General features: G+C 43.9%; 1 protein-coding gene across 3 annotated transcripts in view; it reads right to left on the bottom strand.

The window, feature by feature from the left end:
- The window catches only part of PMP22 (peripheral myelin protein 22), a 37,186-nt gene extending 10,974 nt beyond the window's left edge, over positions 1–26,212 (bottom strand). The window contains exons 1-3 of one of the 3 annotated variants that reach the window (XM_048490389.1): positions 25,925–26,212; positions 23,204–23,305; positions 21,863–21,962 (exon numbers count right to left, since the gene is read on the bottom strand). In XM_048490389.1, the coding sequence (XP_048346346.1) occupies positions 21,863–21,962; positions 23,204–23,281 (178 nt within the window). In that variant the 5' untranslated portion in view covers positions 23,282–23,305; positions 25,925–26,212. Of the gene's footprint in view, positions 1–21,862; positions 21,963–23,203; positions 23,306–24,158; positions 24,178–24,736; positions 25,021–25,924 lie in introns of those variants that run through there. The other 2 variants (XM_048490391.1, XM_048490390.1) reach the window with 2 other exon arrangements.
- Between the last annotated feature and the right edge of the window lie 1,486 nt (positions 26,213–27,698).

The following is a 27,698-nucleotide window of genomic DNA, read 5'->3' as shown; positions in this document are numbered from 1 at the left end:
TCACTATGACCCCTCCTTCCAAGTATTCCCCACCACCACAGACACACACTACCCCATTCACATCCCTTTGTTGTCATATTAGAAATCTTTTATGGCATTTAACTGTGGTAGCTGTGCCTCAGTTCAGAAGTACAGTTGAAGAAATTCAGTTTGCCATACAACCAGAAAAGAACAGAGGGTTTGGCACCAGCTAATCAATAAACAACAGTAACTAATAACTGTGATTATTGTGGTGAGAGAGGACAGGAGGATGGAATACATCATCAAGGGAGGCCTCAACCAAAGTCCTGGTGGAACATCTCTGTCTTACAGGCCCTGTGGAACTGTTGAAGGACCCGCAGGGCCCTGGTGTCTACTGACAGAATTTCACCAGGCAGGAGCCAGAGCCAAAAAAGCCCTGGCCCTGTTTGAGGTCAACCTAATGTCCTTGGGGCCAATGACCACCAGCAAGTTGTTATTGAAGGACCACAATGTCCTCCTTGAGCTGTACAGGGAGATGTGGTTCTGTAGATATGAGGGCCCCAGACTGTATAAGGCCTTGGAAGTCAAGGCTAATACCTTGAACCTAATCTGGAATTCCACTGGCAACTAATGCAGCTTGCATAGCACAGGCGTTATGTGCTCCCTCACCATAGTTTCAATCAGGGCCCTTGCAGCAGCAATCTGGACCAGTTTCACTTTCTGCATATGTCTCAAGGGAGGCCTGCATAGAGTGAGTTACCATAGTCCAGCCTGGAAGTGACCGTCACATGGATCACTGTAGCTAGGCCCAAGCAGTACAGGTAGGGGGCCAGCTGCCTGGCCTCTTGAAGGTGGAAAAAAGCCAATCTCACTGTCTGTGACACTTAGGCCCCTATAGTTAGGGAAGACTCCAAGGTCCCACCCAGACTTTTGACAAATGAAGCAGGTTGTATCACCTCATTATCAAATTGAGGCAGCTGAAACCCCTCAACCAGTTCTTTCCAACCCAGCCACAGGACCTCTGTCTCCATGGGATTTAATTTCAGTCTGCTCTTCTTCAACCATCCAGATACAGGCTCCAAACACTGACCCAACACATCTGAGGTGGAGGCTGGCTGGACCTCCATCCACAGAAAAAGCTGTGTGTCATAACATATGGACGACAACCCAGCCCAAACCTCCAGACAAGCTGAGCCAGGTGTTGCATGCAGATGTTAAATAACATCGGGAAGAGGATAGCCCCCTGTGGCACACCACAAACAGGTGGATGCCACCAAGCAGCTGTCACCTGTTGTCCCCAGTCTTGGAGAAACAAGGTCAGACACTGTAGGGCCATACCCTGTATCCCAGCATTGGTGAGCCGAAGGGTCATAAGGTCATCATCGACCATATCAGTGCTGAAGTGAGATCGAACACCACTAACCAGTTGCATCCGAAGCTCATCTGTGATAGTGACCAGCATGATCTCTGACCCACAGCCAAGGTGGAACCCAGACTGGAAGGGATCCAGAACTGATTAATCCTTCAGAAACATCTGCAGCTGTTCTGCCACAGCTCTCTCAACTACCTTTCCCAGAAACAAAATATTTGAAACCAGGCGCTAGCTGGCCATATCCAAAATATCTAAGGATGGCTTTTTCAAAAGTGGGCATACCACTCCTCCTTCAGTCTCCCAGGGGAAAATTCCTTGTGCAAGGGAGCCGTTGATAATACCCAACATGGTCTTCACCAACCATGAGGGGCATGGATCAAGAAGACATGTGGTAGGTCTTTCTGCGGCAAGTACCCTGTCAACATCGGAGCAGTTGACCAGAAGATGGCCAAGATGCCTTCAGCTCCTTATTGTATCAACAGTTGCCAGGAGGTCATGGCAGAGTGACAAGACTTTATCTGCAAAAATACATTCTTAAGGGTAGTAGACACTATACATGCAGCAAATTTCACCACAAATGTTTGACAATCCAACTTAACCCATCACCCTTCCTGTTTAGTTCATGCTGAGCAGTGACAAGTACCTGCCAAACAGATTTGCATCAGACTTCTGCAGAACTGCACATGGGCAAAGATGCTGCTGATTCAATCCACTATGTCAGCCATTACATCACTAGGGACTATTCAATTAAACACTTAGGTATAGATTTTAATTTTAAACTACAGCCTTTGTTGATGACTAATTTATATGATTTGTGACTGATTTAATAGTATATTTAAATAACTGCCTGCTGAGACGGGGGGGGGGGGGGGAACAGAACTCAACCAGATTGTGTAAGAATGTGCACACACACATTCATACACAAATCCAACTGCACTGTATTGAATGATTAGAAAGAAATATATGTATTAACCTGCCAAAACAGCCATGAATGGGTCAACGAATAATCAAGCCCATCATTTAAAAAATGGTCTCTGTTCACACCTGGTAAACAGGACAGGAGGGGGAACCAACAAGTATTAACTGTGTGCAGCAACTTGTTTGTATGAAACAATTTTCCGGGAAATCTGGACAATTTATTCTAGATATTTATATGCCATAAAATATCAATAACAAAAAGGGAGGATTTGCACTGGTATAATGGGAATCTCCAAAAGCACATTAGGTAACTGGTCTGCAAACTGAATGCCATATAGAAAAATCCACATGTAGCTCCGCTCTTAAACATTTACAATAGCCCTTAATTTTTAGTTTAGTTGGTAAGTTTTTGGAACTCCTACCTCATGCACCAACAAAACATGCTATGCATGGTCCTCTCAATATACACAATCACCACGTTCTGTGAATAGGACAATCATAAACCCACATTTGTTGTGGGTGCAGATTTGCTCACATAGAAACTTAAATATGTACATATTACCATATTCAAACAAAAAAGAGTTGTATCACAACAACTGAACGAAGGGCACTCTTTCAGAACACAAGGCAGGAGAGCCAAAAATTATCTTTTTAATAGACCTAATGCCACTGACTGTACTCTTAATTAATGCCTGTTCCTTGCTATATAGCTTCCTTGGAAGTTTCCTAGTATCACCTGCAGGATTTTTACCAGCTTGGTTGCAGGAAAAGCTTAAATATGTTACAAACACAACAGACAGAGCTCATTTTGGTTTCCAAATGTATACTGCACATGCATATGTACACACTCCTTGGGTAGATCCTCAGCTGAACAACATTCATCACATAATGAGTCTGTCACACTGAGTACAGTTTACATTGTACACCATGAAAGTTGATCCAACAGTGTAATTCATTTTTCTGTCAATCTCTTCATTTCTGAGAAGGAGCTCATCTGAGGGAAATGTGTCATACCACCTCCTGCAGTTAAAAATTTCACCACACTTCATTTATGAGTGTACTTCTTGCAAAGAGAGTGCTTTTTTCTTTTTCGTCCAAGCTTTGACAGTATATCTTTTTATGGCCACAACCACTACTTCTTCCATGTGTTCAAAATGTCTTCTTTCTCTCAGTGCAAGCCTTTCTGCAGCAGCCTTTTTCAATCAACAGGAACTGTTTTCTTTCTTTTGTTACTACATGACAGAGTGTTACTGGTAACATGTTTGATTAAAAGTTCTGCCTTAAAAGGGCACTCCAGGCAGTTTTCTGTCTGTAAACTTAATGTTCAGAGAGGATACATTTTCAAATGCAGACACATAATCCACTCCACCACAGAGGGCTGTGTTGTTCATTCAGCCATCATGTGGAATGGTCATAAACAAAAGCAGTTCCAAGATGGCTGCTCGCAAGGAACCCTTGAACTTCAACGCAAGCAAGGAATCTGATCCCAACAGCCCTTGTTATTACAGAAAAAAATTAAGCTACCATAAAAGAAGGTTAACATTTTAAAGATAATAATACTGTTCAATGCGAGATATAGGTAAAAAAAGATAAAGGTAGTTCCCAGTGCAAGTACTGCATCATTATTGACCCATGCAGTAACATCCCATCACAATGTTTACTAAGCAGAATTTAGGAGTGGTTTGCCATTGCCTTTTCCAGTTATCTGGGTACTTACTTTACTGACCTCAGAAGGAAGGAAGGCTGAGTCAACCTTGAGTTGGCTACCTGACACTGACTTCTGTCAGGATCCAACTCAGGTTATGAACAGAGATTTGACTAAAGTACTGTACCTTACTACTCTGCAACACAGGGCTTCTCCAATGGGGTATATAAAGAGCTATAATAACATGGATAATTTATCTCCCTGAAAAAAAGACTATGCATGTTGCTTTCAGCTCCTTGATCACTGTATAAGCATTAAAGAATGCAGCCCAGGTCAGTATGAGCTGTTGAATACTTGCTACAGTAAGCAATAAAAAACAGCATCACCCACAATGCAGGTTGATCACCAGAGGAATGGCATGGCGACAGCAGATAGATCACCTTCAGCCACAGTTTATCAAAAGTGAATGCTAATTTTCACCCAAACAGTAGCTGAAACAGAGCACACATGCCTCAAACCACAATCTCTGACATCTCCAGTTAACAATGAAGCATGGACAGCAGAGTTGGATAGGACCTATAAGACTATGTTAAAGTCACTGCCAGGCTAGATGAACCAATCCTCATTCTCAGCTTATAGCAGCTTCATAAATGGAAGTGTTACCAGGGAGACAACAACATAAAAGAGAGCTGCATTGTAACAGAACCTCCATCCAAGTAAATTAATTACTGAATTATAACCAGAACTAAAAAAGAGCCCCAATAATCTAATATCACTCCATGCTGACACATGATAGTGAATCTATTAATCATCTACTTAAAGGGCAGCACATTCTTGTTTTGAATTTCACATGTACTAAGGTTTGGCTTCAGAATCCATCATTAAAAGAAGCCAACTTTCATCAAAAAAAATTTTAAGCCTTCCTTATTTGGAATCTGAGAACAAAATCATGTATATCACCCTGGCAGCCCAATCCTGAGGGAAGAAGATGGACTTACCCATGGCACAAGGGGCAAATGCACTGGTGCAGGGCCTGATGGGGGAGCAGGTGCCCCTCAGCCCTGCTGCTTCAAAAGTCAGAAGTCCCAGCCATGCCAGGGCTGTGCTAGCATCTGAAATGGATGCTGATGTGGGAGGGTGGGCTTAGGCATTCCAGGAGTTTGCAGCCATTTGCACCACAGTCCTGGTCCTGGACAGTCCATTGGCCTCAATAGACAGCTTTCTGAGAAGGGACTTTTGATATCCCCCCCCCCCCCCACATGCCTCCAGAAAGCCTTCTTGAGGCAACAGGGCAACGCAGCAGTAGCACCATCCCTAGTCCCCTGTATTATCTGGATTGGGCTGTAAGCTCCTTAGGAGAATGGCAGGAAAATATGTAACAAAGAGAGACTCTTTATGGCAACAGTTTTGGTTTACTTAAGACATGTAATGCAGAACAAGGTAGTATATAAGATTCTCCAAGTCCTGAAGAAGCACAAAAGACTACAGCAAAAGGCTGGCATGATGATAATTTAAAAAAAATAAGGCAAGGAGAGAATAAGGGAATGGAGGCAATGGTAGTTGGAAACAATCTAGTATTTTATTTATTTTGATATTTATATCATATTTTTCTCCCTAATGGAAATGTAAAGTGACCTAACATCATTCTCTCCTCCTTCATTTATCCTTACAACAACACTCTCTGTGAGGCAGATTAGGCTGGGAGAGTGATTGGCCCAAGGTTACCCAGTGAGCTTCCATGGCCAAGGAAGGATTTGAATCTGGGTCTTCCAGGTACTTCCAGTATTCTTAACTGCTATACCATGCCAGGTAGTAAGTGTAGATTACTGTGGATGTTTACAAAATGTCCCATCTATAAATGGGAGGAGGGTGTCTCATGTGCAGTGAAAAATAAGCTCTATCTGGGAAGATAAGCAGCTGTCAAAACAACAAAAACTCAGATAGTAACTACAACAGTGGTGGACCTAATTCTTCTAATTCTAAGAAAAAACATTGTTGCATCCAAAGAAATTGACTAGGACACACCTCACAATCCATAATTTAGCCAAACATGGCACAGATATTTGTTTACTACCTGTACATCCTTCCTGTTCAGGGAAAATTCTCACCATAAAAGTGCAGCTCCCACTTTGTGTCTTAGAGCACAGTATACAGGTATGCCATCTAAACTTGTTGAAATCAACAGACTTAAATTGGAATAACTCAACACAGAACTGCACTGTAAATCTCCTAAGGATAACACATGCTCAACACTGATGAGCAGTACAAAAAAACTATAAATCCTTTATAGGATGCACTTCCAACCACAAGAGTCATACTGTGTAACTAACAATGAGTTAAACAGCCTGAAAATTTGTTACAAGGATGTCTCAGAGAGAATCCTGCATGTCACAGAATCTGGCCATAGCTGATGAATGGCTATGTAGGAGCCCAGACAAGATAAATAAAAAATGTTTCAGCTGCAAGCTTGGGGACTACACCGACTACAGTAACAAACTGCTTCTTTCAGTGTTCCTTCATAAGTTCCACACAAAACTAGAATAGTAGAGAGCTCCTTTCTGCAAATGCTTGAGGTGCCGATTTTGGTTTAAGACACTTTAAGTTACTGAGACCCTATATGCCCTAAGGAACACTCCCTTCCCTATGCACCAGTGCAGGCCCTGCAGTGTCAGAAGCTATCTGTGTATCCCAATACAAGCAGCAACTGGCAATTCTCCCTGCTTTTAAGGTCTGAGCAGAAGTACATTCCAACAGTGATGTAAGACTTGAGTTATCTAAGCAGGCTGAGAATAGGTATGGGAGGTATTCTAGTGGCCCATTTGCATCTTTATTTTTAGAATACTTGATTTTGCGAGATATTTTTATATTAGTTGTCCTGGGTTCTAAGCCAGAGGTATGGCATTTTTTAAACTCATGAAATAGGCACACTATCTTTTGTTCCATTTGATATCTTGTAGGAACCAGACTCTCTAACAGATTGCACACCCATTCTCTAATGGAACATACTCACAGGAAATTAACAGACTTAACTGACAAGAATTCTACACTAATGGGGGAGAAAGAAGCTCTAAACTAAGATTATTCTGTTAAAAGAATGTACGGCGATCCCCCATGTATTCCATGCAAAGCTCTGTCAATACAAAAAAGCTTCTGATCTAAGACAGACTAACTCATGCAGAACCAAGTCATTGCTCCAGCTAGCTCAGAACTGTTTGGTCTTGACTGGCAATAGCTCTGCAGGACACATACTGGAGGGCGGGAGGGCAGGATTTTTCCCAGAAACCTTTTCATTAGAGATACCAATGATGGAACTTAGAGTTCTCACAAGCAACACAGCTCTACTGATGAGACACAGCCCTTTCACAGCCCTATGTTGAACTGCAAAGGCTTTTAACTGGGTATACATTAGCTTGGTTTGTTCCCGCATGTTCTCTGCCTGGTCTCTTCCCCTGCATGGAAGATAAGCACCCTCTGGGGAACATCCAAAGGAGATGCTTGACATGCCTAACTTTATCTATGCAAACCAATGCCTCTTGGGCTTTACTACAATCCTACAGGGTATACCTACGGTTATTCAGGAATGAATAATTCATGGCATTTACCATCCCTTCAGAATAATGTGCCCTGCTTCATTTATAGACCGAACTATACTTTTATTGGCTCTGCTCCCAGCTATTTATCAGGAACCTAACATGCAGACTATGAACACTTGGAGCTTTTCCTGGCATGGAGGTATAGTGCTAACAACTTCAGTTGCTCAGTTTGTGTATGTCAATCTATTACAGGAACAGGGCCAATAGAAAGAGGCAAGCCAACTTTAAAAATATTAAAATTATATTATACCATCAAACGACTATGCTGCTAATTTGTAAGGGTTGCTACACTACAATAAAGGACTCTTCACTAAAATATGTTGTCACTCATAAACTATAAGAAAGGGACAGGACATTTCTCTCTAGGCCAGATGGCACCCCCATGTCTCATATTTGGAAGCTGAAAATAACCATGTCTTGCCTAATTTGCATATTAATTTGTATACTGATATACACTGCCCTGAGTCCTTCGGGGGCAGAGTGGTCTAAGAATGTAATTAATTAATTCAGGGAGACTGAAACAGATTCAAGTGGGGAACAATTTTAATAGTTCACAAAGTCCTGATGAAGTGCATATAACATTAGAACAGGAGTGTCAAACATGTAGCCCAGTGGCCAGATCTAAAGCCTTGAGAAGGCCTATCAGGCCCACAAGCCACCTGAGACAACCCCCGCCCCCCAGTGGTGGGATTCAAATAATTTAACAACTGGTTCTGGAGATGGGATTAAAATGATTTAACTACTGGTTGTTTACAAGCACCATTTTAACAACCGGTTCTGCTGAAGTGGTGCGAACCTGCTGAATCCCACCACTGCCCCCCACATATACACTGCGGGTTCACCAGTCAAGGCACCCACCCACCCATCCCTTGATTCTAATCTGCCCCCCCCCCCACACACATGTTGATCAGGGCTGGGCTCACCAGCCAAAGCAGCCACCTCCCCACAGGGCCTGGCCAAGTCACATTTATTTCATGTCTAGCCCTTTTAACAAATTAGTCTGACACTCCTTCATTGGAATGTTTAAGTTGCTCATCACCGCAATAACATGCTGAAGTGGTTCACTGTTATTTCCATTTTACAAATGGAGAACAGTTATAAAGCCAAAGCTGTCTAGTAGAGCTCTGAACCACTTTTTTCTGAAATTCTGTGCTTTTAGCTGTCCTTCGAGAGAGCAGAAAACCAACAGAAAGGGGGGCGTTTCTTAGAATACAAATGAAGCTTCCAGAGTTGAAGCTTCTAGGGTCATGTCCCTGGTCCCTGAAGCTTGCTGGAGACCTCAAGACAATCACTCTCTTTCAGTCTAAGCAACCTCACAACTTTACTTTGAACTGATGTTCCACAGTTCCAGCTCCTAACAAGGTTGCCAACTGCCTGGAGACAAAGATGTCCTGGTCTCTTTAATGGGTTGTGATTTAATTGGTGATATTACTTATGTCCATGTCATGAATACCTTCGGCTATTAAGTCTCTATTTCCCTTTAGGCCTACTGGCAATCCTAACACTAGTTTTCATTCATAATCTGAAATGCCATTAAGGAAAACAGGAAGTATGCTATGTGTTCAGAAGTGCTATGTAGTACTACTCTTCATTCGCAGGAGCAAGCAAGCTCTGAAGTGCTCTGTACATGAGTGCAATGGGCTTATGAGAAGAAAACTGGACAAATAAGGATCAACTGTTGCCTTCCATAGATAAAAGGGGTTTACAACCTTTTCTCCCCTGACAGGGTTCCTGTGCTCTTAATAACTGCTTAAAAGGTCAAAGCTGTCCCACTATTGGACTGTCAGGAAAGTTTAACTTACTGACTGGTTTCGTAAGGAGGTATTTAAATACACAGAAGCACTAGGAGAAAACAGACGGCAACCCTACATAAATTCTGCAGAAATCATAGTAAAGTGCAGTGATGTAGGGAGAGGCAAATGGTGCCCAGCTCTAGCCCCACCCCCCACCCACTTACCTTAGTTCAGCCAGCTGCAAAGAGTAGCTGGCTGAAAAAGGCAGCCTGGCTGGGCCCGCAGGCTGCTCCGGGTTTTTTCTGGGCCTGCGAGGGTGGGGCAAAGGGGAAGGGTATAGGGGCGATTTTCTGCCCCCCACGTGATTCCAATGGCATGTGCCCAGGAGTGGGCACCCCGCCCCCCATGGTAGCTACATGACTGGTAAAGTGCCACAATTAGCTTCACTTCTGAAAATTTTGAGTGTTCAATGGTAGTTAAAGGTACAGGATTAGGGCTATTTTAAGAACTGGCATCCTTAGTCCCAGAGTTTTATACAAACAAGATTCTCAACAATCTTCAGGGCTTGGTTTTATTGAGTGACAAATCATAACGGAAGGAGGAAAGTTAGTTTACAGTACAACTCCTCCTCCCTCACCTAGCCAAAATCTCATTTGAAAAATGTTAACTAGTCATGATCAAAGGCCAGTAATTTCTTGGGTCCTTTGACCCTTATTCCCCCTTCTTCAGCAGTGCTGCTTTAGTGGAAAATCTGACAATAATCTTTTCATGTACAAGTAGGATTCTGTCCTGGATTCCTGAGATGAGGCTACATGAGCAACGCCTGCCAGCAGAAATTAAACTACAAGTACAACAGTTGAACTTGTAATCAGTGCATACTGATCACCAAACTGAGGAGTGACCCAAACAGAGAAAGGAAGTGTCAAGTTCAGCATTCACTGTCCAGACATGCAGGCAAGGTGAGGCGAGGCAGTATCTCATGATTATTGCGTGGTGTGATGTTTTTCTGGGACCATGAAGAAAATACTTCCAGCTGATGCAACTTAACCTCTGCTATAAGCATGCTCTACTGTAGGCTAAAGAAGAGCAAGGAGAGCTGTAGCCTGTTGTGGGATAAAGTTAGGACAGCTACACCCCACCCCAATGTATGCTTGAGTCTACCACTGGTTAGTTAACATTTTCCCTCAGTGTGACTGATTTTTCAGACAAAATCCTATGAAGAATAAGGATGTAAAACACACAGAATGGTTATCACTCAACCAATATCTTTGGAGCCACTTGAATGACAGAAGTGCTTCCAGTCTTCCAGGTCTACAGATTTCAGACATGAAGCTTTAAATTTAAAAAGTTTGTGCATTATACAATAAGGTTGCCAACCTCCAGGTAGGGGCTGAAGTTCTCTAGGAATTATAACTGATCTCCAGACAAGATATTAGTTCCCCTGGAGAAAATAGCAGCTTTGGCGGTTGGACGCTATGGTATCACATCCCTGCTGAGTTCCTTCTTTTCCCCAAACTGTACTCTCCCCAAACTCCACCCTCAAGTCTCAGGAATATCTGAACCTGGAGTTGGCAACCCCATTACATAGCCATTGACTTTCTTCATATGTAGTCTGAACCTTTGCATATTTACATAAAAGCAGACCTTACTAAGTTCTTACACCCAAGACAGCATGCACAGAACTACAATCCAGTCTAACTGAAATCTCCATGAGCAATCAAAATGCTTTCTGGACCTCTTTCTCTTAAACTCCCCAAAATTGAGCATGCCAGCATTTTCAGTGAGTGTCCCAAAGCTCTAGAACTTCTTCAGAGACTCACCACATTATGCAAAATGCCACTTTTTCTTAAGGATATACAGATGGATGGGACAGGGAACTTCAATCAGCGACAGGCTTGCAGGTGTGTGCTCATGTCTTTTGAAGCCGCATAAGCCTTTTAGTCCCCATTGCACATTAAAACTACAGTATGAACTTTGATTTAGACAGGCCTAGTTAAAAATGCAATAAACAACTGATGTACAGAATTCACCCATTTGGAAACTCTTGCTTCCCTTGTTTATGTATACCACATTTAATTTGAATACTCCCAAACTCTGGGGCCGTTTCCGCTCGGCCACGCTGGGGGTTGGGTCGGCGTACATGAACGGTCCCGGAAACTACTGGGAAGACGGCGCCATGCTGTGCCGTCGCCCGATTGACTCACCTTCCCTGCGACCGTCCGGTGCATTGCCGAGGCCAGGGGACACGCTTTACTCCTGCCACTGTCTGCGCAACGGCTCCGGAGTCACCAGGGATGGGGGCCGGTGTCCCCAGGAAACCTACGCGATCGTCCGGGTAATAGTCAGCCAAGGAAAGAGCCAAGAGTTGACGGAAAGGGGGGAGGGATGGCACCTTCCAGCCGCTGCTGTTCGCACGGCAGCAGTTGGAAGCCGCTGTTTCCCAAAAACCTCGCTCGGGGAGTGAGGTTGGGAAACAGCGGCTTCGCGCCGCTGGGGAGGAGCGGCCCCCCATGCGAACAGCTCCCTGGTGATGCCGTTTTGCCGTCCCCAGGGCGCTGTATTTGGCCCGTGCGGAAAGGGCCTGGGATATACCGTTGCCAACTTCATGGAGCAAAAGCTGTCCTGTCTCTTTAACATTTGATTTTGGCCTTACGGGATATTTACCAGGTGATATTATTTACCACCATGTCATAAATAGCTTCAGCTGCCCATTTCCACACTTTATGACTCTATTAAAGGGATAAGATATTTTTCTCCAGGCCTTTTTGGGAGAATAACAGAAATGCGCTATGAGTTGACAGTTCTTTGGGGTCTGAGGCCCATTTTCTCAATTTTAAATTAACTGGTGGGAAACATGTCAATTCTCTCCCTCTCCACTGACACTAGCACTGTTGAAGATATTAAGGGAAACTGCAGAGAAGCAGCTGCTGCTGCAAATGGGGAGGGGAGGGGAGGGGAGGGACAGGCTGTCACCTTCACAAGGTCATGAAGAAGAGCTTCATATTTCTATGCTTATGGCTATTGCCTCCTGAGGAGAGCAAAATAAGGACAGTCTGGAATTACTGGGTGCACAGAAAACCTTCTAGGAGTTAGCCTGGCAAATTACTACAATGTCTTCCCCTACCACAAACTTGAGAAATTCCTCTGAATTGGGCTCTGCCTGTGTTCCTATAGAAAGTCACCCCTAGTTGACTGATGTCCAGAAATGAGGTTGGAATAAGGCCAAAATCAAGTTGAGCCCAAAATTAAATTGGAGACATGGGGAAGTTACAAAGTGTGCTGCCATTCAACCTGTCTTTCTGCCTGTTTAAGTAATGCTGTGCCCAAGGGATGTTATTACCAAGCAAGTTCGCACAGGATTGCTGACTAAAGCAATCGGAGCCATTGCTGCCAGATGTTTTGCTGGGAGAGGGTCATAAGACTTGTACTGTTGCAACTTGCAGGTACTAAAGAGTTCCTAGAGCTGACCTGTGGCTCAGGGAGTCCTCATTTCAAACAGAGCTCCTATCAGCACTTCTGAAAAGATGGGTAAATCCATTACTGAACCTATTTCCACTAAGCTCTCAGCGCCATGGTTTCCACTCAAGGGTGGTCATTTTTTTTTTGCAAAGCTCTTGTCTATGAATAAAATGCACTCCAATAAAGAACACTGATGGAAATCATCAGCACAACTCCTATAGCCTACAGTAACATGGAACAGGAAGATACTTTAATGTATTTTCACAAATTCATGCCAATTTTGTGGTTGACCAGTCAAATCTAGACTGCTTCCCAGGAGTAATTTAGATAAATCAGCTGAAACAATTCCCAATATTACAGCAGCTTATGGAAATCTAGCTGTATACTGTAATGTACTCAGATACTAGCGCAATCAATTGTTCCTAGAAACCCTGCCAGTTTTACATTAGGGGACCTTCTCTGGTATTGATAACAGACACATTTGCTTATATTGGGCATAAGCCAGCAAAAGGCAGGGGCCCTCTCACAGAAGGCATAGAAATCTTACCCCTTCCTAAAGTGTGAGCCCCATTCCTGGAATACTGCAACACACCCAACCATGCTTACTATATCAAGATCCCTTTTTACCTCCCCAAAATAAATCTAGCAGCCCACCTCTGTCCAGACAACCACTGAGAGGTTGCTTCCAGAAGTGGTACCACACTCAAAGGCCTGAGGATTTGAAAGTTACCAAGGATGCATGTGAACACAGGAAGGTGCAGTGCAGTGTGAACTTTATAAGTCCAGACCACAAAGAGTGTGGTAAAGTCACAGTATGTTCCACAAAGCACTTCTGTTGGGGTGCAGAAGGATCTGAACGAAGCACCTGTTTATTAAGATATAACACTTTTATGGATTCCTGTTATGCAAAATCATCCCAGAGCTCCAAGCCATAGTGCATTTGCAGCAAGAAACAAATTGTCCACACTTCCACTAAAGGGAATACTTAGGGCAATACCAAGATCCACTGCAACGCATAGTGGGTGGTCAGAATATCAGACTAGGACCGTGGTGGCGAACCTTTGGCACTCCAGATGTTATGGACTACAATTCCCATCAGCCCCTTCCAGCATGGTCAATTGGCCATGCTGGAAGAGGTTGATGGGAATTGTAGTCCATAACATCTGGAGTGCCAAAGGTTCGCCACCACTGGACTAGGATCTAAAAGACCCAGGTTTGCATCCACACTCTACCAGTGGAAGCTTGATGGGTGGCCTTGGGCCAGTCACACACTCTCAGCTGAACTTATGTCAGAGGGTGGTGGTTGCTGTGAGGATAAAAGGCAGGGGGGAGAGAAGGATGCTGTAAGCCACTTTGGGTCCCACTGACGAAAAAAAGCAGAGTATATTTTAAAAAATGCAAACAGAGCAGAATTCACTACTAAACTGATTTAAGATTCAGCATATACTGAAGTTAAATTGCTGTTATAATTGATTATTTCGAAATACATCCCATGTTCAATGAGCATACAATTGAGGGGGTGGTGGTGGCAATAAGTGGTGCCCTTGGGTGCACATGTACGATCTGTAGACAGCATACACAAATGCAGTTATGTGCATGTCCGGCCCTCCCCATGCAATCAGGATCCCTGAACATTTCCATACACAAGTGCTCTACAGACATTACAAGTAACATGCATAGGTGGGGATCCCACTGTCAAAACTCCATTTTCCTTCTCTATGTATTCAGTGTTATTCAGTGTATACTCCTTGCATGTGTAACAGAGGCTATTAGCTGAATATGTCCTGGCACAGATAGTTTATAGATTCAGGAATGTCGAACTCAATTTGTTATAAGGGGTGGACATAAATGTGACTGGGTCAAGCCGGGCTGGGGCTGTCTCAACTGTTGACCCCACAGCAAGAATGCCAGCCCAGTCTGACACTGGAGGAGATGGTCAGCGCTGGGGGGAGAGGTCTGCCTCACCTGGTGAGCCCAGAGGACTCATCAGCCCTGATCAGCACTGAGGGTGGCTACATCAGCTGGTGAGCCCTGGGGGAAGTAGTCAGTAATGGGAGGGGTCGTTGCCACAACTGGCAAGCCCACAGCAGCCTCAGCAGCCCAGATCACTACTGGGGGAAGTGGCTGGCACGGAGGGGCGGGTGGCTGCCTCAGATGGCAAGCCGCAACAGGCCAGCCCGCCCAGATTGGCATGAGGAGGGAATCACCAGGAAAGTTAGGGCTTGTAAGGCCCACAGAACTCAGAGGCATAGTTTTTCTGTATGTCAATATTCACAAAATCAGGCTGGCCGGCAGCAGCACCTCCACAATTCAAAGCATGGTTGCTCTTCTAGCACAAAATAGATTATGGAAGATCTATGGCCCATCATGAAGTACAGAACACCATCTGTGATAAAAGACTACTGGATAGGTCAAAATAGAGGTGAGGGAGCACCAAAGGCTGGGTTGATGTGCTTTCCCTTATGTAGGACAGTCTGCATGATCTATGGACCAGAGAAGAGTGAGGTCTCAAAATATGTCTCAAGATGAGGTTGCCTTCTGATGAGATCAAGCTCAGATTGTACGAAGTTTTTTTTACAAAAAAAAGAAAACCAAAATGTTTAATGGTAGTTGTGCCTTGAGATTCCAAAGGAATTTCTTTTCCATAGTTCTGTATAATTTGGAAGTTCTTCTAATGAGACTATTCACTACTTAGAGAGGTGGTTGCTAAACCTTTTACAGCTGGGTAAACAGGGTCCGTGATTTCTAGAACCTAGTGGAAAGCATCTTTTATTTGAAAGGCAAGCCACAGTCAAATTTTGCCATGCATGAGTGGCACTGAACTGGCTTGCCTACCAGGCATTTGTAGCCATGGAGAAGTTAATGCCACCGAATGCTGATTAACGACATAACTATAGCATGTAAATCTGCTACACTGTAACACAGGCTCTTGCTCCAGTTGTTCTGAAGTCGTACTGCCAGGGTACCAGCGAAGAAGAGAGCATCGTTGGCATGCACACACCCATTTTGCAGAGAGTTCTCTGTCCTGGGTCTATGGACCAAAGTGGAGACCCAAAACAGCATTCATTGTTCTCCTCTCCTCCATTTTATCTTCACAACAACCCTGCAAATTAGACTAAGCTGAGTGTGTATGGCTGGCCCTAAGTTACCTAACAAACTTTCATGGGAGAGTGGGGGTTCAAATCTGGTCCTCCCAGATCCTAGTTCAACATTTTAACCACTAGACTGGTAGTAGTACAAGCTATGGAGCCATTGTTAAAATAAGGAAGTGGTCAACAAAAACACCTTCACAGTATGGAGTATCTACCACTGCATTGCCAAACAACTGACTTACAGAAGCCCTCAAAATCCAGCATGTCACACACCTCCCCCAATGAATGTATGGCAGCTATCTGGACTTGACAGAGCACCCCTAGTTCTTCCATATACCCCCCCCAGGACCCTTTCTACCACATGGTGATGACTAATTCTTCGACAAAGTTCCCTCAGAACCCCTTTTCACACATATCAAAAGTAACTAATTGATTCATATTTCAGACACTGCATATGTGTTGGAAATCACTGATGGTATGAAGCCAAGGTGCCTACACTTGTGAATCTGGGATTTTACAGAGAAAGGCAGCAAGTAAAAATTGCTTCCAAATGAGCTCATGCTTTGTACTAAGTCAGACTATTCTTACTAAGGTCAGTACTGTTTAGTCTGAGTAGCAGCACCTCTCAAGGGTCTCAGTGAGAGGTTTTTCACATCACTAACTACCTTTTTATTTTCACTAGAAATGTTGGGGATTGGATCTAGAAACTCCTGCATGCAAAGCAGATGCTTTACCATTGAGTCATGTCCCCTTCCTTTAATGACACCACAGAAAACAGGACTAAATAAATAAGTACATTCAATAAGAGAAGACAGAAAATGTGGCCCTTTCCTCCCAAAATATCAGGAAGAGAAGAAAAGAACAAATCTTTCATACTGGCTTGCTTGGTCCAACCATCACCTGATCAGGGGTCACTTAGCTCCAGGTTTCTCATTCTCTAGGAGGGCCCCCTACACTGGACAGCCAATGTGGTATCACAGATTAGTATCTAAGAGACTCAGGCTCGCACTCCCGTTCTGCTATGGAAATTCACTAACTTTGGGGCAGGTCACATACCCCCCGCCTAACCTACCTCACAGGATTGCTGTAAGGCTAAAAAGGACGGTAGAAGGATGTAAGCCATTTTAGGTCTACATGGGGGGAATAGGCAGGGTATAAATGAAGTAAATAAATATATGCTGTGATGACAAAACTCCAGCTGTGATCATGGACCTATTCTTGGTTTTACTTCACAATTAACACTGACTGAGAAAACCCATATTTTACCCACAAGCAATCCTTAAAGAATGAGGGAAGAACATGAATTTCAGACACTGAATATAAACTATATCCACATTTCCAAAGATACTAGAACAACTCCATCAATCCACTAGTATAATGGGCAGAAAGACAGCCCTCTGCACAATCACCATCTCTGAAGAGTTAACACCTTCATAGCCCATTGACTTCAATGGGATTTGAAAGGTGTAACTCTGCTCAGGATGGAGCTGTTAGTCTTTGGGCTAAGGGAAATCTTAAAGTGCTAAAACTGATTTAAGTTGTGCTCTCAACTCCTGTTCTACATGGCTTTCATTGCTAATCTGCTGCACCATGAACTTCCTTGAGGGCAGACACAATAATCATTGATGCTTTCAGTTGGTTTCAAAGAGCAGAGAGAACCAATATGTCTTCAAAAACATATTCAAACCCAAAATGCCATAAGTTTTTAAAAGCGTGTATTGAGTGAGCTTATTATTTGCTAAAGCTTCTCTGTGCAGTTGTCTCAGTATGCTTTCCTATGATTAGAGAATCTTTTACTCGGCTCAAATTAAGATCATACTGTAACTTTCATGTGAATGTTTTTCCTGAATTTTTAAAAACTCAACTCTAAATAGCTACAGAGAGCTGCAATCTGGAATGTAATTTCACATGGAGGAGGGGGCTCTTCTCTCATTCCCTAGGGTGGTTTTTCTTATCTAAACTACACCTCCCAGCTGTTTTTCCACCTTGCAACGGAAAAAACACAGCTATTTGAACACCCCCCCCCCCCATGGAGCAAAATCAGACAGGAGAGGTCAACTGTGATAAGAAAAACAGCCTACAGGGGAATAGATAAATTGTTTCCTCCAATATGAAATTTTAACCCAAATTGCAGCCCACAACTGCTATAAATTTACAAAAGAAGGGAGAGAACATATCCTAGGGATGGTTTGATTCTCAGCCAAATAATTGTGACAGGCTTTGTGGAACTTAAAAACTACTTTTTTGTGTTAATACAGCTATCATGCACAGTTGCTGTTTGGGTCTTCTAGTGGACTAACATTAAGCAGCCAAATACATCATTTCACATCATTCATACATATGGTTTCCATTTTTTCTTTAAGTACCTAGGGTTTTTAATGACACTGAAAATATTTTTGGTTTCTTAAATATTAAATACATTGTATGGTCATTGATTTTAAATTACAGATTGATTTAAAACTCCCCTCTCCCTTCAGTTGAAAGCCCTGAACTTCTGAAGGTATAGGCTTTAACTCTGTTACTGACAGTAACTCTGTTACTGACAGAAATTAAAATGTATGTCAAGCGACTGATTTGAAAAGGCCAAAGTTCCAATGCTGATTTTAAATAAACAGACCTGAGGGTATTTAAAAGTAGGTCCACTCAAAATGAGTAACACAGTCCAGGCAAAGTACTGAATGAAATGCCTTGGGACTCTGATCTCGCAGTGACTTAATATGAAGTTACTCAGTCTGGGTACTAGCCCAGATGCCACATGGGAAACTTTGTTCTTTACGTAGCTGTGAGGGACTAAAGAATGCCTGAATGGACACAGAGGGACTGCTTAAGTTAGTGGTGTACCAGAAAGCTCTCTGCTGCACTATAGCTCAAAAACAACCGCCCCAAAATGATGTGCAGTTCCTCAAAAGTGTGGATGCCCACTGTCAAGAATGAGAGATAGTTCTGGGGATGGTTCGGCTGCAGAATGTGTGAACAAGTATACAAACATTCGATTGACAAACACCCCTCAATTTCCCATTTGATCTTTGCCTGGCCTGCTTCCTGGGAGGAGCCCACTGGGATTGGTTTCAGATGCAGTCTAGGTGGTGCCAAGCACTCTGGGTTGGGTCCAGCAATTAGTCAGCAGAAGGACCTAAAAGTCACTGATCTTTGCTGCTTTTCCCTCCCTGCAGCAATCCTTTCTGACTCCAAGTCAGAACTGTGCTTGGCTGTGGCACTCGCATTGAATAGCAGCCATGTGAGGTGTCAGATTGCAAGAGGGATGAAACCACCCTTGTTGCCCTTTCTATCAGCAGTAGATTCAACCCTATTAATACCACACATATGAATGCTTGTAATAATTAAAATGTCTACAATGGCTTATGATCCTGGAGACATGAATGACCGGTAGGAGAAGCAGCAGCATTTACTATGTAGATGTAGTAGATGGCTTCATTTTCTTAGGGCCATCCTTACAGCATCAGCAAACCCACAAGCAGAAGGATGGATGGTTTGTTTGTAGGTTGAATGCATAGATTAGGGTGCTCAAACAGGGGGTCCTGGCTCTCTGAATGAGAGATTACTATTGTGGCAGTTAACAAGCAAGTCATGACAGAAACAGCTCTCCCTTGTTATTTGTCCCTAGTGGCTAAAAATCAGGATTGCATCACTAAGAACCAAGAGGTTCCAAGTTTAGCAATCATGGATGACAGTGTGATGCCACAATACTTAAACAGTGTCAATGTTGGGGTGTTGTAGGGTTTCTGGGCTGTATGGCTGTGTTCCAATAGCATTTTCTCCTAACTTTTCACCTGTATCTGTGACTGACATCTTCAGAGTCACAGAAGCAGAAAATGCTACAGGAACACGGCCATACAGCCCAGAAACCCCACAACACCCCAGTGATTCCAGCTGTGAAAGCCTTCAACAATACAGTGTCGATATTATTTCCAAACCAATAGGAATGACAATTGTCCACTTCTCTCCATGGAGAAAAACAGTCATACCTGCTGCTTCCCACCTTCACACTAGCTTTGGTGTGATAACCTGTCAAAAACTTTTTTTTTAAAAAAAAAAAGACTAACCATAATGCATATACGTGATAAAATATTATGTGGTTAAAACTTCCTTGCGTTTAACAGGATTATTTATTTATGATAATCAACTAAAAATAACTGATATCTGTATTACTTTATTCCTAAATTGCTGAAATGGAACACCTCTAGTTACTAATCCGTTAGAGCATTTAGTTGCAAACTAACGTGAAATGTGTAAACAAAACAAAGGCAGAGAGATTAACAAAGATATGTTCACTACAAGTAACAGTGTAGTAATTGCAAGACATATAGAGATGGAATTTAGGGAATCTTATGGCAAATTAGGACTCTCACGTCACATTTCCAAGATGATTTGCATTCACAGACCCCATTTTCACCATAATTTTTATGGAGATTAAAGGTGAAAAACAGGGATTTGTCCCAGGTCAATTAAGTATATAGCCGAGCAGCAATTTGAACCTATAACACCTGATTACTTTCATTCTCAAAGTCTTGCATAACAGATATTATCACATCTTTTGATTTTAAAAAATACAAGCAAAAGCCTACGATGTTCCAAGGGTTAAATCATACCAACATGCCAAAATATGTGGTAATTTATACAGAATGCAATCACAGAATATCACATATAAAGTTACTGATCTTTATATTTCCAAACAAAACCAAAAAATGGCAGCCACCTCATCTCTCAGAAAACTAGCCACCCAGCAGCACCTAATCAACAGAAATCAAATGTAATCCATTGTAGAAAAATGCTGTTTTCCAGTTTGCTGTCAAAGCTTTTTAAAAAATGAGTATGTCCTATGGGCTGAAACTATGAACTATATCTAATCCACATCACACTCTACATAAAATACAGAAAAGTTTATGGACTAACAGCCCAATTCTCAGCCCGAGGTGGCTGGGGATGGTGCTGCCTACTGCCTCCAGAGGGCCTTCCGGGGAGGCAGAACCAGCCCCCCCAACCCCCACTGTCAGGAAGCCCTCCATAGGACTTAATGGACTGATGCCAACCAAAAGGGTGATGCAAGTTCAAAACCTGGGCAACTGTCCGCAATTAATTCCAGCTCCACCCCGGGGAACACTCTCTCCACGCCACCATGCCAACATCTTATTGGACGCCAGCACAGCTCCATTACTTCCCATACTTCTGGGTTTCACCAGTGCCTTTGCTCTCTCTGCTGGCAAGGATGCCCCTTGTGCCAGCAAGGGGGTCAAACATGTCAGCACAGAACAGTACCACCTCCACAAAATAGGACTGGGCCATAAAACATCTATTTTTTTCTCCTCCGTTAACATCCAGCCTAATGAAGAAAGCTGAAGAATTCAAAAACGTGCTTATGTTGTGATATTTTAGTTGTTCCTAATAAAAGAGATGGGGGTGTGTGTCTTTGAACCAGATACTGACCATTGCAGGCATAAAACTGTTGCCATTCACTTCATATGTAAAACTTTCTTCTGTCACGAAACCAAATCCTAGGAGTTCCTGTGGCTTTAAGAGGCCAGCCAGCTGATTTTTTAAATGTGAAGATTCCAAATGAAAGTCTTCATTCAGAAACTAAACTAGGCCAGTTGGTGCAGATCAGGTGGCTGGAGTTTCCAAAAGGTCAAACAGAGTGAGAAAATGTAGATCTGGGGTTAAGCAAATCTTGTTTAAAACTAAGAGGGACACTTAGGGTTGCCAACTCTAGATGAGGAAATTCCTGGGGATTTGGGGGCGGAACCCAAAAGACTCAGAAAAGGGAATAATGCCACAGAGTCCACCCTCCGTAGCTACCATTTTCTCTGAACTCTGAGGTCTGGCAAGCCACTGTAATTCCAGGAGATCACCACGCCTCAACTGTAGATTGGCAACGCTAGGGACACTGCAAATCACACACTGGCCCCAAAAGGGGGGGGGGGAGTATTTGCCCCAACTGTATTTAGAACAAGCTATGGATTAGCAGCTTACATCAAACTAGTAAGTATTTCACAGAGATAAGGCAGGACAAGGAAGAATGGCACCAAACACTGTCCTGAAAAAAATAGCAGTACTTGAGACAAAGTCCTCACCATTTGGGGATGACGGTGTACAATGAAATGTTTCTGGGGGTGATCCTGATGTGCAGTTCTGCCAAAGGTCAGCCGAGCGCATAGGGCTACTGAGCCATTGCTGAAGGAGAAGGAGAAAGCCGTAAGACGAGGGAAAAGCCAAATGAAAATTCAACACCAGCAAAAGCCTTGTGAGAAACCGACACATTTCCTAAGGAACCTTCATCAGACATGCTCATTCTTGCTTAGTTCTGGACTCTAAAGGAATGAGTTAATTATGAGTTATTAGCAGTTGACTCAAACTTTCTAAACTGATCTGTATATAAATAAAAGCCTTTTTGGCAAAAAAACACAAGCACAAATACACATGTATCACTATTTGAAAAGAAAAATCTGTGTTGTTCTTTCATTCCTTTAACTTTACTGCAAAAAGAAAAAAGAGAGTTCAAAAGTGGGGGGAAAAAATCTTTAAGCCTGTGCCAAATCTCACAGGGGAAAGGAAATCCAATTCCCTTCAATCCTCACATCCCAGGGGTAAGGCTATGAGAACTCTGCTGCATGCACTCCTAACACATCTGTTAGGAGTTTTGAAAGTATTTTTATAAGGCTTTCTTGAAGAGCATGCAAATGAGGCTGCCTGGAGTTGTTTCATTTGGGCGTTTTTATTTCTCTGCCAAGAGCAACCACGTAGTTTGTTGAGTTTCTTATTATTTTTTATAAAAAAACTGGAAACGGACTCAAGCATGCTCAACGGCTATGTGCCACTGAAATAAATGTTTCCTGCCTGCAATCTATAAGTGGTGGCTGTAGGGTCACCATGTATGTGGGAGGTATACTCACATGCTCAAATGCACATTCTTCCCAAACATTTGAAACATATAACTCTGAGGCCGAATCTTGGTTCACTTTGCCTCTGCAATGTTTCTGTTTCACTCATTTTAACTTCACAGATATGTAAAGGAATCATATGCACAAAGATATACTCTCTCGAAACACAGAGCTTTTTCGCCAGGAACCAGAAGAACCATGAAGTTCTTTTGGAGTACAAAACAGTTTGAGTTGCAATTTCCACATTTTCCTGCCTTGGCAACAATTAACAGGATTTATACATTGACCAGTAACACAAGAGAGCCCTAAGCATACTTATTAGACATTCCATGATTTCAGTGGATTTTGTTCCCAAGTAAACATCCACAGGGCTGCAGAATAAAAAATCCCACACTTGGAAGTCAGTGCCATGAACCTATGCAGAAGTAGTGTCCAAACAAAACATAACTGGGATTAGATTCTAACTCCTGCCAAACAACATCTCACTATGTGCTTTATTATTAGGTGAGGCGCTAAAATGATGTTTATACTTACACTGATGATTGTAGATACAAAGAGAAGGACAAGAACTGACACGTGCAGTACAATGATCCCCAGTAACAAAAGGAGCATTTTGGCAGAAGGTCTAGGACTGATCTGCAGGGAAGGGAAAAACACCTTTAGGTAAAAGAATTTTCAGGATTAGAAAGTAGAGGGAAGCTGACCCTCTAAGAGTGAACGGCAGAGGGTGCAGCTGAGATGGAAAATAAACACTGCAAGGGTTGGTGCAAGGAGGCTAAATACCTTCACAAATTATATCTTTGCCTCATAGACAGAAAAAAGCTAACTGCGTATCTGCACAGAGAACAGAAAGTCTGCAGTGTCTTTTCTGAGAAAGTTGAAGGCATCAGAGTATATTTCAAAACAAATTAGTCTTGACTACATGAAAGGCTGAAAAGGACAATACCTGAAGCAAATCAGAACCTGAATGATTTCTGGTGCTCGGAAATGAGCTGGGCATTGAATAAAGATGAAGGATTTGGAATACATGTTGCAAAACTCTTCATCTCCCTCACCCTGCAATTTAACAACTTGGATTATTTCCTTGCTTGGGGTTCAATTCCAATTTCCCAGATTTGGAAACCTTCTGGCGTATGGTAGACACTTCCAATATTGTTACGTTCCTCCAAGTTTCCATTTAGTCAAGGGGCACACTTCACAAACAGCCAGCAGACAAAAATCAAATATCTGCTTTCTGAAGAGGTATTTAAGCCAGAGCTTCAAAGCAAAAATAATGCCAAGTTTAAAATAAAGTCTGAAAACACAGCCTCCCGTTTGAACCAAACCCCTGCTGGCTCGGAAGGTTTGGAGGCGGGGAATGGAAAACCGTTATACCATAAAGCCCCCATTCTCCATGGAATAATTAACATTTGCGGCTCCATTAAACCAGCCACCCCCCTAAGCTAACCCATCCCAGCTCTTCCCGCCACAGCTAAACAAGATGACAAACCTGTTTGGACAAACACCGAGATTCCCAAATGGCGGGACAGAATCACCCAGAGGTTGGTCAAAACAGGTTTGCTTGTTGGAAGCGCTGAATGAGACCGCCAGGCAAATTCTTTAGGGAGGGTGGACAGCAAGAGCCCGGGCAAAGGCAGTTTGAAGAACCGAAAATGCAAGAATGCAAAGAAGCAACAAAAGGGGTTTTTTTTGCAATAGGATGAAAGGGATTCTAACAGAAGGGCTATTTAAAAAAAAAAAACATCCACCCTTCCACACACTCCGCACAAGCCTGCCAAGCGACTGCTATAAAGAGTGGCATTCGGGGAGGTGGGGGGGGGGGGAGGGAGGGGGAAAGAGCTACGTGTTGAACTGTTTCAACCCGTTTCTAATTATATCAAGCCCAGCTTGGAGTAGCTGACTGTCCTCCACGCATTGAAAGCCCGGGAGCTGCGAAACGCTCGAAGCGAGGCTGGACCACTCGGGGAAAAGTCCCCTCGATTTCCACTGCGTGGGGCGGGGGAGGGAATATACGCTGCCGTTGATCCACTGTATCCCCAAAGGGCCACAAAAGAATAAGCCACTTACTCTTCCTGCCGCAGTTGGCTCCCCTTCCCACCGGCTGCTCCCGCAAATAAGAATCAGCTCCGGACAGACTGCGGGTCGGATCCCCAGGCGGGCGCCCGCGCTTCCCAGCACCAACACTGACTGAGCCCGGTAGGGGGCGGGAGCTGAGAAGTTTCGCCTTTGAGCAGCAACAACGCCCCGAGGGTGGCGGCGCGCCAAGCGGGGTGTGTCTACCCGGACGCTGCCCTCTAGAAAGACTTTTCCCGAGGAGAAGCGGGGCGCGCCCGCTCCGAAAAGCCGAATCCGGGAGAGCGGTTTTCCCTGCCTTGCCCAGACCCCTGCCCGGGAGCTCTTCCGGCTCCCTGCCCTTCTTGCGCCATCCCAGCAAAGTGATATGCTTTGCTCAAGGACGACGAGAGGAGGCGGATGCCCCGGTCATGTTCCCGACTCCTGATGGTCTGGGCTGCGCCTGCGGGCGCTAATGAAGGGGACTTGGGAAGAGGTTTCAGGGGTGGCCGGACAGGCAGAGCTGCCCATTATGAGCTCCAGCGGAACGAAGCGCTCAACCCCGTCTATCGGGTGTCGGGGGCCACTCACTGCCTCGGAATAGGTCAACCGGTGTCTTCCTCCTGACTCTCAACACAGCCTTTTCCGCCACTCTTTACAGGGTGCCCCATTCATCCTTAACAGAAGAGACCTCCGGCTCTTCATATACGCAGCCCATCGCGATCCGCTTTCCCGAAAGATGCACGTGCATTTATTTGGATCAACTTTAAAAATCGCTTCCCCTCCTCTGATTTGATCCTATTGTTTCTGGACCAGGAGGTCTGGTTCTCCCGCATCCCTCATCTGCACATCATCCCCCCGCCGCGTCCCGATCTGTAGTAAGGACGCACGTGCTTTTTCTAAGCAAAATCGATCGCATCATTTCCTCTTTCAATTCTGTTTGCTTATATACTTCAACAAGAGAAAGAGTTCCTACGATCCGAGTCCCTTTATTAGTATTGCCCTTCCCCCGCCCCCGGAACTTTGGCGCCTGTTCGCGGGATTTTCGGCTGCGGGTGATCTCAATAAGAAACAGCCACGAGGTCTATGGAGATGTTTTGAAGGCGCCCCGCTGCTCTCTGCCCTCCCCCCGACCTACAAAAAAGGCGAGACCGCAAACTCCAGATCTGCGAGAGAAAGCAGCAGTTTTCCAGGTGGACTTACCAAGGCCAAAGAGTCAACTTGCTTGGTCGTGATATTCCCTAGAAAGCGAGAGCCAGGCGGCTTAAACTCCAGTTGCTGGATCCCAAGGAGTGACGGAGCTGTTCCAAACCCCTCCCCAATCTAAACGCGAGGGGGTTAGCCTTCTCTGGTTGCAATCCCTTTACTGCGATCGCGGATCTCGTGCTTGCCCCGTTTATTCAGCCCCCGGTCCAACGCCCAGATATGTCATGGTGGCCTGAGAGAGAACACCCTCGACTATTTAAAGAGACAGCATCTCTCTATCTTTATCCCCCAGCAGGGAACATAGTGAGCACGCAGGGGCTATTTAGGGTGTGGAAAGGATTACTCCGAGGGGGCGGGGCCATCCTGACATTTTAGCGGTCCAAACTATTGATGAAAAGCCCCCAAGACCAGCGAAATATGCCAATCACTCCCTAAAAGACGGAACTGAGGACTAATAGGCCTTAATAGGTGGCGGGTCTCCTATGAGACTTAAGTAAGCTTTCTCGGTTTGCCTAATTCCCAGAAATTAGGTGGTCTTTAGGTTCTTGCATGATTAGTTTTTAGACACCCCTTTCCCGTGCTCCATTTTTTTCCACACTGGTGTGACCATCTAAGACCACAATGTTTGGCTTTTCTCTGTTGTTTTCTTGAAGGCATCTTTGTTTTCCTGCATGATCTCAATGTGACGTTTCAGACCAAGGAGATCCTTGTGAGATCCCGATAGTGACAGAAACAGTGTCTCAGAAAAGAGAGACATTTCCAAAACTGAAGGATTTCTAATTGCTGTTCATTTTATTTATATAGGTACTTGAAAATGAACACATAGGCATTTCTAAAGCGTGACAGTGTTTTCTTTTGCTACATTTGTTCCCTACTTTGCTGTCACCTTTGACACAATGCACTTTATTTGCTGCCTGTAACACGAAGGGAAATCTTTCGGGGGGGGGGGGGGAAAAAAGGGCTTTCACAGAAGGTTTTTGTCAAACTGGATGAACTCCAGTCTATTTCAGGTGCTGCACTGCCCACAGTGCTGACAAACAGCTTCCTAATCATACAGGTAAGATGTAACCCAGTGCCTTGAGGGACAACAAAACAGTAGGAATAGAAAGCCAAAGTTGTAGTAGTTAGAGTGTTGGAGAGCTCTGAGGTCAAAATGCCAAAGTTCACTGGTTGACCTTGGATCACTCACTCTGTCTCAACTTAGCCTGTTTCACAGGGCTGTGTTGAGCTAACATGGAGGAGAGACCCATGTAAGCCATCCTAGTCTCCCAGGAAGAAAAGGGGGTATCGCAATATGATAGATTAGGACTGTTCACCTACCCAACTCCACATTAGTCATCCATTAGGTTTTCAAATGTCCAGTCTGATTATATATTTCAACATCTTCGTTAATACACAGCCTGTGTATCTGGCTGGTTTAATTGAAGTGGAAGAGGCAAGTAGGAAGAACCCGAATATTGCTTAAATAAACCACTGTAAATCATTATTCTTTGGGGACATGTATGAAAATCAAGTGTTCATCAAAGGGGAAAACATGTTCAGACCTGATTTACAAATCTGAAAAACCTCAAATGATTTATCTGTAATGTTACGTTTGAAATGATTTATCTGTATGATGTGTTTTCATGAGAAGCTGTCTTTCTTTACAGAGACACAGACATGTACGTACCCGCTTCCCTCAAGTATTCCATGAGGCATTCCAGTCATGGGCATTTGCTCTCTCAGGGGAAAAACTCAAGCTCTCTTGGTTTCTATTGATGTGCAGAGAAAG

This window comes from Sphaerodactylus townsendi, linkage group LG03 (assembly GCF_021028975.2).
Source record: "Sphaerodactylus townsendi isolate TG3544 linkage group LG03, MPM_Stown_v2.3, whole genome shotgun sequence".
In the NCBI taxonomy this organism is placed as follows: domain Eukaryota; kingdom Metazoa; phylum Chordata; class Lepidosauria; order Squamata; family Sphaerodactylidae; genus Sphaerodactylus; species Sphaerodactylus townsendi.
This window is presented reverse-complemented; position numbering and strand designations above follow the sequence as displayed.